The sequence below is a fragment of the Erithacus rubecula genome (genome assembly GCF_903797595.1).
Source record: "Erithacus rubecula genome assembly, contig: SUPER_Z_unloc_1, whole genome shotgun sequence".
In the NCBI taxonomy this organism is placed as follows: domain Eukaryota; kingdom Metazoa; phylum Chordata; class Aves; order Passeriformes; family Muscicapidae; genus Erithacus; species Erithacus rubecula.
In genome coordinates, this window is record NW_027635590.1 from 4,447,635 (window position 1) to 4,463,470 (window position 15,836).

At 38.0% G+C, this 15,836-nt stretch overlaps 1 protein-coding gene across 3 annotated transcripts in view; it reads right to left on the reverse strand.

Annotated features, from left to right (window-relative positions):
• The window catches only part of TEK (TEK receptor tyrosine kinase), a 46,575-nt gene extending 35,093 nt beyond the window's left edge, over nt 1–11,482 (reverse strand). For 2 of the 3 annotated variants that reach the window (XM_079330897.1, XM_079330896.1), the window contains exon 1: nt 11,021–11,481. In XM_079330897.1, the coding sequence (XP_079187023.1) occupies nt 11,021–11,072 (52 nt within the window). In that variant the 5' untranslated portion in view covers nt 11,073–11,481. Of the gene's footprint in view, nt 1–11,020 lie in introns of all 3 variants that reach the window. The other variant, XM_079330895.1, reaches the window with a different exon arrangement.
• Between the last annotated feature and the right edge of the window lie 4,354 nt (nt 11,483–15,836).

Here is a 15,836-nt window from a genome sequence, read left to right on the forward strand (position 1 = left end):
ACAACCTAATTAAAATATCCTCTACCATAGTGCCACAGTTTTAATTGTTCAAATGTGCATAACTGGAGGGAAATTCAGCTCTCCTATAATGAACAATTGGCAAATAATAGGCGTTTCCTTTATTTTTTAAGTTCAGGGTAAGGAGGGGGGAAACACTAACATTTTTTCCAGCTGAAACAGGAAGAATAATTGATTTCTTTTATTCATCACATCTATTTTCCTGATTTGGATACAAGTATATTTTGTATTTACATAGAGAGACCTAATATTTAGTGCTGGTCAGCTTCCAAATGTTCTCTGATGGGAAGGAAGGGGTATAGTCTTAGATAAGGAAGGTCAAAAGGTCTTAGTGCTGACTGCAGGTTTTGCGTGTGTCTCTGCCGTGCTCCGGCCAAGGGAGGAGGTCCTCCTCTGCTTTCAATGCAAGCAGCCACTCTGGGGACTGGAGTATCTTGACAGCACTTTGACACTTACCACACCCAACCAGTCTCCCACAGCCACCACCCTTTCATGTGCCAGCCCAGATAAATTGCAGTATAATGGAGAACTGCAACCTTCTGGAAGGGTTGCAAGGAACATTAAAGTAAATATTGCATAAACGTGCAGGTCAGAAAAGTCAGTTCATCCTGCTGCACATTGAAAACGTAAATCCTTTGGACAAAGTTAAAGAGGTATGTGATGGAAATGAGGTCAACTCATGCGTTTGTTTTGTGGGGCATTTTTCTCAAGGCTCCTAGTTTTATACGAAAACATTTGTGCTTTTACTGTGGATCAGATTCATCAGTCAAAGGCAAATATAGTTCAACCATCCCTGAGTGCACAATCACTTTAGATCAGCAAGGATCACATGCCAGGTAGAGATATTCTTAAAATCATAAACTGCCAAGATCCTGGTTTCTGCAAACTCAGAATCAAATCTGTATTCAAATTCTGTGACTTGACATGATTTTCTGCTTTGAGGTCAGCTTCAGTGTTAGAGAGCAGAAGTGAAATATTTTGATATTTCTGTCTGGCATGGCATCCACAAGATCTGCAACTGCCTTTCCAATACAAAGCTGTGGGCCCAAGGGGTGTCAGAAGACACCTGGTCATCCAGAGCTCCAGTTCCATTTTCCCTAGCATTTCTCTGTTCCTCTGACCCCCACCAAAGATTGAAAGGTGAAAATAACACCTCTTTTTTTTCCCCTGCATCTCAACCCTTTAATACTCTGAGAAAAACCAGTTGGAGAAGTCTGAATTTTGAGGAACAGCTGTCATGCTGCTTTTGATCCATATGCAAAGCAACATTCCACCAGATTTAGGGCATTTGCGCATATCTTGTTTCTCATAGTAATAAAATTAATGGAATAAACATATAGAATATGTAGATTATTGCTTATTTAAACTTGAGAATATTCTGGGTGAATCAAAACCTAGCTCTGTGAATGGATAGTGTTCTAACTCATTGTATTAAGATTGGGAGCTTTTTGTCATATTAAACACTGCAGAGTAGCCCAGACACCTCAATGAGGCAGATAGAACACATAGGGAGTTTCTACACCAAAAAAAAAAAAAAAAAAAAAAACAAAAAAACCCAAAAAAAAAAACCCACAAAGAAAAAAAACAAAAAAAAACCAACAAAAAAAAAATTCTGCCTCTAAAAGGATTTTTTTATCTATGCTTAAGTATGGAATTATATGTCAAGGCATGATTTGGCAGCTGAGGTTTCACAGCTGGAATATATCACAAGCAGAAATTAAAATAATTAAAGTTTTGCACTAAGAAAGCTTTAGATTTGATTTGGAAAAAAAAAAAAAGTGATCTTAGCAATAGATGATAAATAAATAGATGACTCTGCTGGGTGGATACCAAATTGCATATCTTTATGGTAATGCAATTTCAAATAAACCAACTGTTCTTGCTAGAAAGGAACTTACCTACTCTGGCAAAATTTAGTTAATATCCTCAATGTTAATAAAGGCTTTGAGTATGTGAGAAACAAATAAAGACAACAGAATTTAGCTCTGAGAAAAAGCTCAGAAAATAGAGACAGGAAGCAGCCTATCTCAGCAGCAGAGGACAATCCTCTGTGCAGCCTTGAAAAAGTCCCTTCACTCCTGCCCTGGTCCTTGAAGAACAGACCTTATCAGGAAGGCAATTTGCTGTGTGTGCAAATAGGTTTTGAGAAGAGAAAGTGCTTGCAGAAGGCTAATGCTGTAAATGGGAAATACCATGCAAGGAAGACCCATTCCCAATTATTTATGACACATCACTCTCAGTGATGCAGTGCTTTGAGTCTTTCTTGTACAGTGAAAATGGCATCCTCTAAACAAGTTTAAATAACAGCACAGTGACTATATCCCAGACAGCAAAATGAATGGAGGCAAACACTTGCAGTTCCTCTTGGCCCACTGCAAATTACAGGATTGTCCTTTCTCTTGCATGGGTGATACTCAGCTGTATCTCTCATATTCTAGTAGAGATTTCTGCAGCCCAGAGAGCTAATTGTATCCTGGGCTGCATCCAAAGCAGTGTGGGCAGCAGGGGAGGGAGGGGATTCTGCCCCCTGCTCTGCTCTGGTGAGACCCCAGCTGGAACCCTTCATCCCACTCTCGGGTCCCAGCACAGGAAGGACATGGACCTGTAGGAATGGGTCCAGAAGAAGCTGTGTAAATGATGGAGTGCTGTAGCACCTCTCCTATGAGGAAAGGCTGTGAGAGCTGGGGCTGTTCAGCATAGAGATGACTCCAGGGAGACCTTGTAGCACCTTCCAGCTCCTACAGGGGCAACAAGAAAGGTGGAGAGGGATTTTTGTCAATGGTATGTAGTGATAGAGTAAGGGGTGATGGTTTAAAACAACAGGAGGGTTAATTTAGATTAGATATAAGGAAGGAATTTTTTACAATGAGGGAGGTAAACCTCTGGAAGAGGTTACCTAGTGAAGCTGTGGATGCCTCATCCCTGGAAGAGTTCAAGGACAGGCTGGATGGAGCAGCTGTCTAAATGAAGGTGTCCCTGTCCATAACAGTGTGATTGGAACCAGACAATCTTAAAAGGTGCCTTCCAACTCAAATTATTGTGTGATTCTATGATATTCATCTGGGGGAATTCTGCTAAACAGAGAATAAATTTGTCATCTTTAGTCTGTAGTCCCTGTGTGTTCTTATTCCCCACTAAAATGCCATTCATACAGGCACAGTCATCATGTTTTCTGTGCTGCCTTGCACCAGCAAAATTCGGCTAGGATCAGCTGAAAGAAACAGGTCTCAGAAATTCCCTGGAACACATCCCAGACATAGTTCAACTAAAAGAGCAAGCAAGTCTCTGATAAAGATTAAAATATCACTGCTCTAGATCATTATTGGTGCTAGACACTAGGGTTCATGAGCAAATGTGGCAATCTTGACCTGAGATAGTTTAATGCCATAGATGAGTACACACAGCAACCCTTAGGAGAAAAGTGTTGATTTGTCTTTCCTTTGACAGTCCCTGCCCATATAACTTCCAAATTTCCTCTGTTAACTCTTGTCTAGTCTCCAGGAAAACATGGGAAAATTCTAGGTATTTTCTACCTAGTGTGAGGCCTTTGCAAAGTTGTCTGTTACTTGGAAAAAATGTTCAACATAATGGCTTACACTCCTCTTCCACAACAAGCAGCCAGAGTTGTCAGCTCCATCACAGGATAATCACACCCCACTGTCCTACAAAGCACATATAATATGGACACAGGTCATATTTGCAAGAGGTATTGAGAATTCAAATTCTGAGGAAAAGCTTTAGTTGTTAATACTGACTGGTAGCGGAAACAAAAAAATTGTTTAGACATTACATACCTAAAGATGTATTTATTTCCTTATATTTATAGAGTTTTATTACTGATTGATTGAAGTGAGTATAAGAACTACTCTTCCTGGCATTTGGAGTGTAAGAGAGGAAGGAGAAGGTCTGATGGAAGAGGTAAGCAGAAAGATTAATACTTTTAAAGTACTAATTATTTAAGAGAAGATTAAAGGACAGAAAATTCCAATAAATTCCACTCCATTTTTTACCATGTGAAGCAGAGAATATATGTAATATGTGATGCTTATATAGTACCTTTTTTTTTTTTTCTTTTACTGCTAATGCTTGGAACACAAATTATTCCTGCTATTAAATGTCTGTGAACAGAAATATAAAACATGTAGATACTATATTGGCAGGGAAAAAGTAGAATCTGTGCTTAGTTTTGGTGCTTTATGCAGCAAGTGAAACAGTCCATTGCATACAACACACTGCAGGATTTAAAAATCATTTAGACAATGGTGAAAATGTATGTCCCAAATTTTTAAGTCATCAATCCTTCTTCCAGCAAGTTTCTTAAAATAAAACAATGAGCACTCCCTCTGCATGAAATAATAAAATTTGATTTAGAACACACCCAACTTGCTAAATAACCTAAACCTCAGTATTTTTCATTGTCTTTTTTTTTTTTTTTTTTTTTTTTGTAGTTATAACTTCAGCTCTATCCTCTACGGTTTCAAGATTTAAATTAATCTATTTAAGAATACAAATGGCAACTATACAAGCAATTCTGCTGAGGAAGTATAGCATTTGATTAATTCTTGGGGAAGTACTGAAAAAACAATAAATTGAAAAAAATTGATTAATTAACCAATGTGCAAGATAATCATGCTGGAAATAATGCAATTTAATTTGAAGAAATAAATAAAATAGAGACCAAATATCTTCTTTTCCAAAAAGAAAAAAAATAAAGTAATCCTTACTTATTATTAAAGCCAGCCAGAAACTAACCCAAAACATTAAATGTTTAGGCATATTTTTCACAGGGAGAGTAGAACATACACCAAACCAGAATCTGGCATTTTTGTTCTTTTTTTCTGAGGTCTCAACACATATATTATTTTTGGTTCATTCTGTGAAAAAGTAAATAATCTGGGGGGCTTTGAAACCATGTATTCATTGTATGGGCTCAGTGATCTATAAGTGTCCTGGAAATATTTTCTGGAATGCAAAGACAGCAGCAGCTCAGGTAATTTCTCCCAGTGAGTCAGATTCTCTGCTGACAGTTCATTCCTCCACAAGAAAACAAGGGTCAAATTATTGCTTTTCAAAGAAATTAAGATTCTCCACCATACAACAGGAACAGCAGGGATTTTAAAAAAGACAGAAATTCTCCTGAAAAACATGTTATAAATGAGCTAACAACCATTTATTTCTCAATAAAACTTATTTTGTTGTTTATCTAAAGAATCTTGTTGCATTTTACATGCTACTACTATGTGCAGCTGTGGAATGTTTAATTCTAATACCAAGACCACTTGCCCTTAGAAATAGCGACTATTTGTGGGGGGAAGGTATTGTGAAACTAGTAAGAGATGAAAAATTGCTGACAGGCTATCACACTGCTACTTAGCAGTAGTAATAGTAGTAAAGCACATGTGTGAAAAACAAAGTAGCTTTTCAAGGCTATGAGAGCTGCCCATCTTGGTATCTGCTCATCTGCTTTGGGTGCCTCTGGTGCAGTGGAAGGAAATGCCACTGTTTTATTTTATTCTTTGCATGTCTGTAGTTTCACAGTCTATCAAAACAATCTTTTAGGATGAAGAAGCCAGAATAGAAACTGTGCTGCAGCTTAGTTGGGGTTTCCAGGGGGAAAGCCATGCCTAAATATGTTTTGTTTGTTTGTTTGTTTGTTTGTTTGTTTGTTTGTTTGTGTTGGGATTTTTTAATTGTGTTTTTGGTTGGTTTGTGTGTGTGTGTGTGTGTGTATAACCCAAAACAAGAAAGAAACCAAAACATGGTTTGTCATGATTTCTTGGCTGACCACAAGTGAAATGGAAAACAACCTATTAGAAGCAGTTGTGCAAGTACTTGAATCTGACAGTATGCCAGGTAATGCTGAAAATGCTGGAAAAGGGAGAAGAATGTGGGAAAGTTCCAGTAGAACAGGCTTGTAGTTCAGGTGCATCTGGTTGGATTTGCAGCTAGAAAAATATGGGTATCATATCCTCAGGAGAGTATGTGCACATCAAAATAAATATGTCCATCGCAAGGCTGGCCCTTGTCAGATGCATTATGAAGCTCTCATATTTGTACTGCAAATGTTTACTGTTTGTTGAATGTGGGCATGTGCCAAGCTGAGGTAGGCAAAATAACATAGGTAAACAGTTAGTCAGTGCATACAATAAGCATGAGGTTGGCTGTCTGTGAACACAGACCACTGGGAGAATACATTCTAATATGCTCTTGCCTGTACAGAAGGGCACCCTCACTTCACCACTTACTGATTTTTCTGTGTAAAGTTGCTGAGAAGTGTTTGTGGTGCTAAGTACACTTTGTGACTAAGGAGGCCAAGGTCCCTGACTAGTGGCTTGTCTGTGATGAACAGCCAGGAAATAGCACACGGGAAAATCATCAGCACAATCAGAAGTGCAGTTGGAACTGCATTGTCAAGGAAGACTTGTTACACTCCAAAGGAGAAATTAACTTCATTAGTCAGGCTGAAGTGCAAATAAATAAATAAATAGTAGGCAAGGAAAAAATACCAGCCTTGAAGTAAAAAGCTTGCACTTCTGAAAAGAGAAAGGTAATTTCTCAATGTATCTTTCAAAAATCCCTTCAGAGCTTAGTAAATGCTGAGTATCATTACACTCTAAAGGGGTTAATAGTTTCAAGTGATGAATTGCAAAATATATTTTGATAGCTTTTTAACTTCTTCAAGATGACCCTTGTTTAACAGTTAGAGAACATTATCAAATCTGTAATATAAACATTCAGTATTTTAAACTCCTTATAGAAAATCCTCTGTTTTAGACATGGATTGTTCTTTGCTGTGTGCCTCCACTGAAACCACAGTGGAACAGCACCCTAAATATGATCTACCAGCACAGAATAGGGACTGTCTTTGGAGGGCAGTTCTAATGGCAGATTCTCTAAGATTTTCATCACTTTGCTCCCAGATAGACATTTCATTACAGAGGGACCTGCCCATGGAGATAAATCTGTTTCACACAAGTAGTAGGTGCATCTGGTTTTTATTAATTGCTCCTGTGTCTACCTGACACTCTTCATAACACCATGACTTCTTGGTCTTCCAAGAGAGAGTTTTTATTTGTTTAGGAGTTGGGTCTAGGCCAAGCATGCACATGTATGTGACTGATACAGAGCTGGTTTCCAAACCCAGTAATTCTCATTGTCAGAATGTGAAGGACCATCTCCCCTGCCCTCAGCTGCTCAGGGACAGTCAGAATTTATGACTTCTCTTCTCCCTCTTGTACAGTAAAGCCTTCCAGATAAAAATCTTGTGGGTATCAGACAATCTGTGCAAAATATTACAACTTCAGTTTTCCCTTAAATGAAAATTCAGCAAAAAAGGAATCTACCCATCTCTAATTACGACTAAGTATGAAAACCATATAATGCATGTGTGTTCATGTATCTATATATGAAAGTTGCATCTAAAACAATAGCATATGTTAATATTGAAAAAATGTAGATCTGATTCCTTTAGTCCTGATGTAATGCCTTTTCACTTCTGACTATTACCAGCTGTTGAAATGACCTTTGGGAACACAAGCTTCCTGAGAGCTACTCTGCACTGCAGTAGATGTGAACCAGGCACAGTATGGCAGGCAGATGCAATTTCAGGGTCTCACAAAACACTTCAGGAACAAAAGGTGAATTTGTTTAAAATTCCTCTAATTCACATTAGTTTATAATTTAGGTGTCAGAAAGGTTGTGCATCAGTGTAATGTCTGGTCATGTAACAAATATCTGATATTAAAACCTCACAGTTATAGTTATGAAATACCTGAGATTAAAAGGTCAGAAGTGGTTTTCCTTAATTTCTTTGTGTAAGGTTCAAAACTCCAGCACTCAGCCACACAACACACTGAAATTCAGGTGTGCCACTTTGATCAGAGAACAGCCTATTTGAAGATGCCCACAGAGGCCTATCCCTTTAATTATGGGAAGAATGACATTCCTGCTCACTGTCACAAGCATGAATTAGCCACTGGTTAATACAGGTTTTCTTTTGGTTAATTAAAGCTTCAAAAGAGAAATAAAAACCTTGAAACAGAATTGTTAGAACTTTCCAACCCAACTAAAAATTTTGACTTGTCATTTGGAAAAGCCTACAGCATTCTAAAGGTGCATGTGTGTCTGATAATGTATGTTGAAAGTTGTTCAACCTTCCAATTATGAAAATGAGTCACATAATAATGACAATTTAGGGGTTTTTTTAAAACATCTATTGGTACCAAAAAATTACAGCCATCAATATCGATAATAGAGAGCTATTGAATGCTACTGCAGTGGTTTGCTGCATTGGTTTGCTGCACTGCTACCTCTTTCTAAATAGGCTGTTATAATCTTTTGAGCCTTTTACCATATATGGCTCCAATAGCTAAATCAGAAAAAAAAAAATTCTGCATTGTTGGAAAGCCACTGGATTTAAGATTATTGGCACAGCAAAACTATAGTACAGAAAATTCCATCTTGGAGAATGGAGACATTTAACAATATATTTGTTTCCTGATAGAAACAGTCAAAGAAATGTTCTTGAAGCTAATTGTGATTGTTGTTGCTTTTCACCAATCCTTTACTGGTGGTGATCATCTTGCCAAAATAAGGTTCACACTTGAACATTCCTGTTAGTTCACTGTGAGAAACTGCAAGCAGATTTCTAAACCATCTGAGGATACCTGAGGATGCCTGAGGCATTTCTGAGGCAAAACACAAGTTGTGGCAATCGTTCCTCGCCTTTAGAGGAATTAATAAATCTGCAGTTCTTCTTTGGTCAGAACTTAACAGACTGAACCTAGCCACAAGCTTGGCATTTGGATCCATACTTCAGGATAGATGTCAGCATAATTCTGCTGGTCCAAAATGTCAGGGACACAAACAACGCAAAAAAACCCCCAAAAACAAAAAACCAAAAGCATGTGGTGATACTCAGTCTAGTTTGAAGAAGCCCAACAGGATTAAATTCAACTGCTTATCAGTTTAATTGAACAAGTGCTATGGTATGGACAGAGTGCAAAAGTGAGCATTACTATATACTTTGAATGCCACCTACCAAACTGGACCATTAGCTCTACCTAATAATAGAGCACTGCTATTAAAAATTTAAAAAATTTAAATCAGAATCCATTTTTCCTAATGGGAGTCAATTCAGTGGTTTTCACCTTGAAAAAGGGTGGAGTGGATTTTGTGCCAACCCAGCAACACGCCCAGAGAAGCCCAGAATCATCTGAGAGAAGGTTAAGCCAGTTCAGTGTCTGTGCTGAGTGTAGACCCTCCCCTGCTCAGGGAATTCATTCCTGCTTTCCTGAACTCCGCCTGCAGTATCTAGAGGAAAGCAGGCTCGCATTGTCTTCCACTGCTCGCCCCAGGAAACATGATATCATTCTCAAACAAAAGCGGGAAAGCTGACAGATCTATTGAGATGGGTGTGACTACAGCACACACCTCGCTGGTCAGACCCTGTGGAAAATGCAGTGACTAGCAGCTCATCGGTGCTGGGCTCCGATGTCTGTGCTCTCCACACTTTTATGGCTAATCTCTGCAAATTACTTGTTTCTCCTGTACTTGTGTCTTAATGAACATCGTTGCTGTCTGTGTCAAATAGGTATATGAGACCATGCAGCGAAACAGGAGGGACAAGGGAAAAAGTTGGAATAACTGGACTTTCTTTTCTTCTCCATCCATCATGCTTACAGCACCAGATATTTCCAAAAAATTGTAAAACTGGGAGTGATCTGAAGAGTAAGTAGGTTGAATCCATGTGCAGCTAAACAATCAAGATATTGAAGCCAAAGAAGAGGAATTGGTAATAACAATATCAGACTATTAGGGCAATTGTTAGAAAAGAATATTTCTAAACATCATTTCAACAGATTAAAAACTTTTTTTTTTTTTTTGGTCTGCATTAACCTCTAGCTTTTTATAGATGCCAAAAGTAACATCTCATATTCACAATTTTATTATCAACAGCTGTTAGCATGCTGCTAATCAAGAAAATCTGTGCAAAACAATTGTGAAGAAATTTGCATGGAAATGAGGGCTTCTGCCTTTTCTTGCTACTTTCTGGCTTTCATTGTAGGACAATTTGCATTTCTACAAGCACATTACATTTTTACTGTAAGGTGAACTGGAACAATCTATATTTATCTCAATATAATGTTCAAGGGTGAGTCAGAGTCTAAGGTTATCATGTGACTTGTATTTTTATTTTACAGATATCGCAGAAGAAACTGACTAGAAAATCAAAATGAGGATTGTAGAAGCAATACTCAAACGTGGAGTAACTTTGAATCTGGATGGCAGGAGGATAGTCTTCCTCATGCCTATACTTGTAATAGGTTCAGCTATGCTGAAATTACTGCAAACTAAATTTTAATCAGTACAATATTTTTTTATACCTTTCTACTGATATATCTTATGATAATTTCTGACTTGCTGAACTAATGACATTGCTAATAATACCATATAACTGTATATTTAAAGTGTTTTTAGTTGATCTTGTATTTTCCCTCTTTTTTGTTCATTGACTTTCATCTAAATTTCACTTGTGGAATCTTGCCTAAAATCAGTTACTGGAATAGTTACACACATGCAGTGCACAGCTAGGTCATAAAGTCAGTCACAGAAGAAGCTGACATTTACTCTGTATCTAGAACAGATTTCTTAGGGAAAGATGGTTTCAAAGTTTTTAGCTATATTAAAATATTGGTACCATTTGGCAGAAAAAAAATCATTGCTGCAACATGTGTCAATAAATAACTTCAACAGTTAAAAGCTGCAGCAGTGGATCCCACATGCAGTTAAATCACCACCAGTTGCTTGGCCCCAGTCCTGCTCTCACCCGCAGAAAGATCTCTACACAGAACAGTGGACTCACTGAAACAAACAGGAATACTTAAATCAGTAAAGGTAAATACTGGAGTGAAGGGTAGACAGTAAAAAGGTAGGTGCATACTGCATGAAAAATAAAGAAAGGCATGACAGATCCATTACAGCAATTAAAGCCAAAGTTTACCTGAAATCAACAGGCTGAATCCATAGAGAACCAGGTGTGCTAGAGGGTCCATGCTTTCCAAAGTGTATCCATCCAGTTCTTACAGTCGCTCATGGAGTATCCTTTCCCCGGGGTAGACCTTTAGCAGTTGCTCTTGTCCTGCATGGTACGCTGTTTACAAGTCACAGGCAAGAAATCAGAGCACTGGCGCAGGCTGGAACAGTCTCATTGCTGTCTGAGTACAGGGAGTTTAAGTTCCTTTTTCCTGTTTCCTTTGTAGATTAGGATGGGAAAGGCAGGATCTTAAAGGCATTTTTGTATCAGCAGGACTGCAAGGGCAGTGCAAATCTCGTCCATCCAGCAATACATCAAAACAATTATCTGGAGCTGCTGGAGAAGCAGGGGACTGCTGTTGTTCACAGTCAGCAGAATAGGAACAATGATGGCATCCTCCAGCAGGCGGGAGAGTGCAAGTAAAACATCCTCCACCTAGGAACAGAAGGTGGAAAGTGTTATTATCTCCTTCTTAAAGTCCACGTCTGCTAACTTCTCAGAGTGCTATCATATTTTCCTTTATTTATTTAATCCACATGTAAACTGCTAGATGCAATGCATTTCTGCACACAATAATGAAAATATGAAGAAAACAGTAACAAAGCAGCCAGCTGAATCCAATATAGACCAAAGCCATCCACAATCCAGCAAAGTACTCCCTTAGTTAATGTATTTCACTGGAAGCAATTTTTCTTTACATCTGACAATTGGAAACAGACTGAAAACTTGTTGCAATAATAAATCTCGTACAGAGTTATTATGACTTCAGTGGGATTAAAATGCCTGCATCACTCAGGGAGGTCTTGAAACTAGGAAGATAAAACAAAACACAAAGAAAAGCAGGAAATAAATAAATAAATAAATGGAAAGGCAGCATTCAAATATATAAACAGAATTGAAAATAAAGAGCAATTTTATTTGCCACTTGTCTAAACATGATCCATGACAATATAATATTTGGAAGTTCTGTAGTCCTGCCAAGATGCCAACAGACAGAATGACTTTTATGGAAATACAGAAAAAGGAATGTTCAGCAAAATTTTGGAAATGGGGTTATCTACTGTTATTTAATTTCCTTTTTAGTCTTTGCTTATAGTGCAGATTTCACAGAGGAAGTCCTGCACATCCAAGATCTATTGCCACAAGGAGAGATGGGTTACAACCACAGCAAATGGGAAGGCAGCAGCCTAGAGTTCCTTATGTGTGTCTCTCCTGTCCCTCCATATAACTGAAAGCCAAACTAGGTCGAAATTTATACTGAAAATACACTTTGAGTGCAAAAACATAGTATCAGGTACAAACACTACTACAATTCTCTTACATGTGAAGCAGCAGAGATTACTCCTTTCCAACTGCACCATAGCTTTTATAAGCCTGCAAGCAGAGATCACTCCAATATCAGAATACTTTATGTATTAGTAGATATTAAGTATTATTGTATTTCCTATTTAGTGGATAGCTCTGTTTTGTCATTCATTTAACCTGCTTATAAGTTGGCCAATCCTCAATTATTTTTTAATGTCTTTTGATTTGTTGAGGATTGGGGAGCAAGGGGGGAAGGAGAGGGAAGTTAAAGAACTGCAGTCAAAGCTGTGGTTATTCAGATTGCTATGCTAAGTTTAGAAGGGTTTTTAAAGTTTTCACTTAAATCTCACTTTCCTGCTGTAAAGAGGTCACTGAGGAGAAATGCATTGTGTTTCCATTAGAAATACACCTAAATAGAAAGCAATGCTCCTAATACTGATTTTACAGTATGAAAAATAGGCCAGGTGAGCTGTTCATTCTTTTGTGAAGAACCAGCTTGTGCTTACTGATCATTTCATCTGCCATGATGACAAGGTAGTTATTTATCTCCAAAACAGAGTGGACAGCCTGAACATGTAGCATTCCACAAATACAAGAAGGTTGCAGAGGCCTGCTGAAGCCTGAAGAGAGGAGACACATACTAACCCAAGTTAGAATTTGTTTAATGTACCAGCATCAGCAGGATTGTGTACTTGATTAAACAGAAATCATTACAAAACTTCATTTTTGAAGAAATAAAGAATAGCATCTATAATTCAGCAAACAATAAAGTATTGCACTTAGGTCTGTTTCTATTTGGAAAGCTCTTAAGTGCCACAGTTTAAATACTTATCCCACTATCAAAATTAATCACATTATAAACTTTTTCTACTGCAGAATTTAAAGGATTTCAATATTCTGATTTACTCTCACTCAACATTAAGTTTCTACTAGGTCTACCTTTCATATTTTCATCCTTATATTTCATGAGACTGACTTGTAAGTATTTTTTAAGGTACATCATATCCATTTTGTGTTCTGTGAAGCAGAAACTGGATGATCGGATCACTCTCGGGTTAGTGAGTGACACAGAAGTGCAGTAGAATTGTCTGTCCCCCCCCCAAAAACAGACAGTCCTGAGATAATGCAGATCCTGAGTCTCAGCCTGAATTCACTATTAATGACCTGAAGAGTTCCAAATAGCCTTTGGCAAAATCAGATAGCCAGTAAAAGAAACCAGACTAAAAGTAAGGATGGCAGAAGGAAAAAAATATGGTACTGAGTTACTCTAACTTTTATTGAAAGTGGGGCTGTTGACTATCAGGCTGCCCAATGAGCATTCTTGCCATATCTTCAGGTAGGTATGCAGCTGTACTTTGGCTCTATAGACCACTCTCCTCTCTTTTCTAAAGGTACTTGGAAAGACTCTAAAAGTTTCAGAGTTTCCCTTAGAAACACCAGTTTTGTTGATTGTTAACTGCTGATTTAAACATTTTTACATCTTAACTCCCAACACAATGAATTCAAATTAGTTGCAGCAGGGAAACAAATTGTCTTCCAACATGTAAATATAACCCTAGCATTAAACATTCTCTTTTCAGAAGGCTAATTTTATGATGTCAAGTGCCCTGAACTACTGACACCAGGCTTTCCTTTTTAGATAAGCAGCATACTTGTCTCAAGGACAACCCATTCATACATGCAGTACCACATGGAAATATGTGAAGAAGAAAAAGAAACAATGCCACTGCACTTCTTTAGTCAGGTAGATGTGTTAGCAGAAATCACATATCCTCTTGTAGTGTCTGGTTGTATCACATTTTTTGGAACCAAGCCATTACTTTGGCCTTGATGTGATGTTAATGTGTGTTAGTAGGAGGCAGTGAAGGAACTTTAGGAATGACTACTCGTCACAGTCAGCTAATGTGAAATGCAGGTTCACAAATTTTAGGGTTTAAGCTTCTTTACTCAAACAGATCCTCTGGATCTTCTCTCCTCTGGAACATAGTCTATGCTGCCAGCTGTAGTCCCTAAGCCATCCATCTGGGACCATCTGGAAGTGAGAGGTAGCAGCCAGGAGACCAGGGAGAGGACTTGTGCAGCTGCTGGTGGGAGCACTCAGGATGAGCACTTCCCCTACCACTTCAGTGGAAGTGGTAAAATGAAGGAAGCAAAGTTTTCTGATGTACATCTCATGCAAACATGGACAGAACAGTATGGAGGAACAGTGATATTGAAATGGGTGGTTCTGAGAAACTTTAAGGTGAGGTAGAAAAGGTAACAGAGTTTTTTGATGTGCCTCATTCTGAGGAAGTGCAGTTTCTTTATGCTTTTTCTACTGCTTCTCCTGCATATGCATTTTTAGAAGGCAGTCAGGGCGGCAAACATAGCTATGATCCACTTCTTTTGTGTATTCTTGTTTTCTTTTCTAAAAGGAGTTTCTCTTGGAGAACATAGCCTGGAAAATGGCTAAGTACTGAGCAGTCTACAGAATGGCTTAGCCAAAGGGATGTGTTTCTTTCCTGTCTACCTTGACGCTGAAATTAAAAGGAATTTACTAAATGGAATTAAACACAGAACTTGATGGGTATATTATGCTTCTTTCAAAGGGAAAGCTCAGCTGATGAAAAAACACCAGAGTATTTCAGAGTAAAGTCATTGTAAAGGATATTAGGCCATTTGCGTAACAGCTATGCTCTGAAAACTTCTACTCTGTGAGTCACTTGTATTCCTCTGAAGAATGCTTCATGTATATTTTAGAACATACATGGCCTGCTTGTTGTCAGCAGGACGACAAAAAAAATTGCTTCTCTGTTCTACTACTTTCGTTGCAAGTTTTTTACAACATATTTTGAAGGACAAATGAGTCTGGTATTTACGTTTAATGGCAACAATTGTATATCCAAATATCTTTATATATTGATATAAAATCTCCCCAAATTGTGCACAGCAATAATACTGCTTAAAGTAAAAGGGCATGAATAAGAAAAATTTTAACTTTTTGTTGTCTGGAGAAATAAATGTGATCTTTGCAGGTCTGACTGTTGTTTACAAGGACAAGGACATGGGTCATGCCAACTAGATCTCAGGGGTAGGGTTCTCAGCTATTAGGGTTACAAAAATTCGTACTTAATCTTCTGCTTGTACAACCTACTATCTTCCACTGACTAATTATCACTGCTACTATTATTTAATAGTGCTTTTTAATAGTGATTTTGAACAAGTACAACTTAGTGATAAATTTGCTGTCCACCTGCCTCTTCTTCCAAAACTGGGATTGGCAATCTTGCAGAAATCTTGGAAAACTGAAGGCTTTACTTAGAATTTTTTCTCTCATGCATAACTGTTAAAGTCACTGATGCAACTGATAATCTCTACTACAGTCACTATTTTATTTTTCTTCCTAATTTTAAGAGGTGCTGAGCTCCCCCTCACAAGTATTCATGGGCAAAGTTGAGTTGTATGTTGGAGAGAGGTTTTGTACCTTACTCATCCTTTG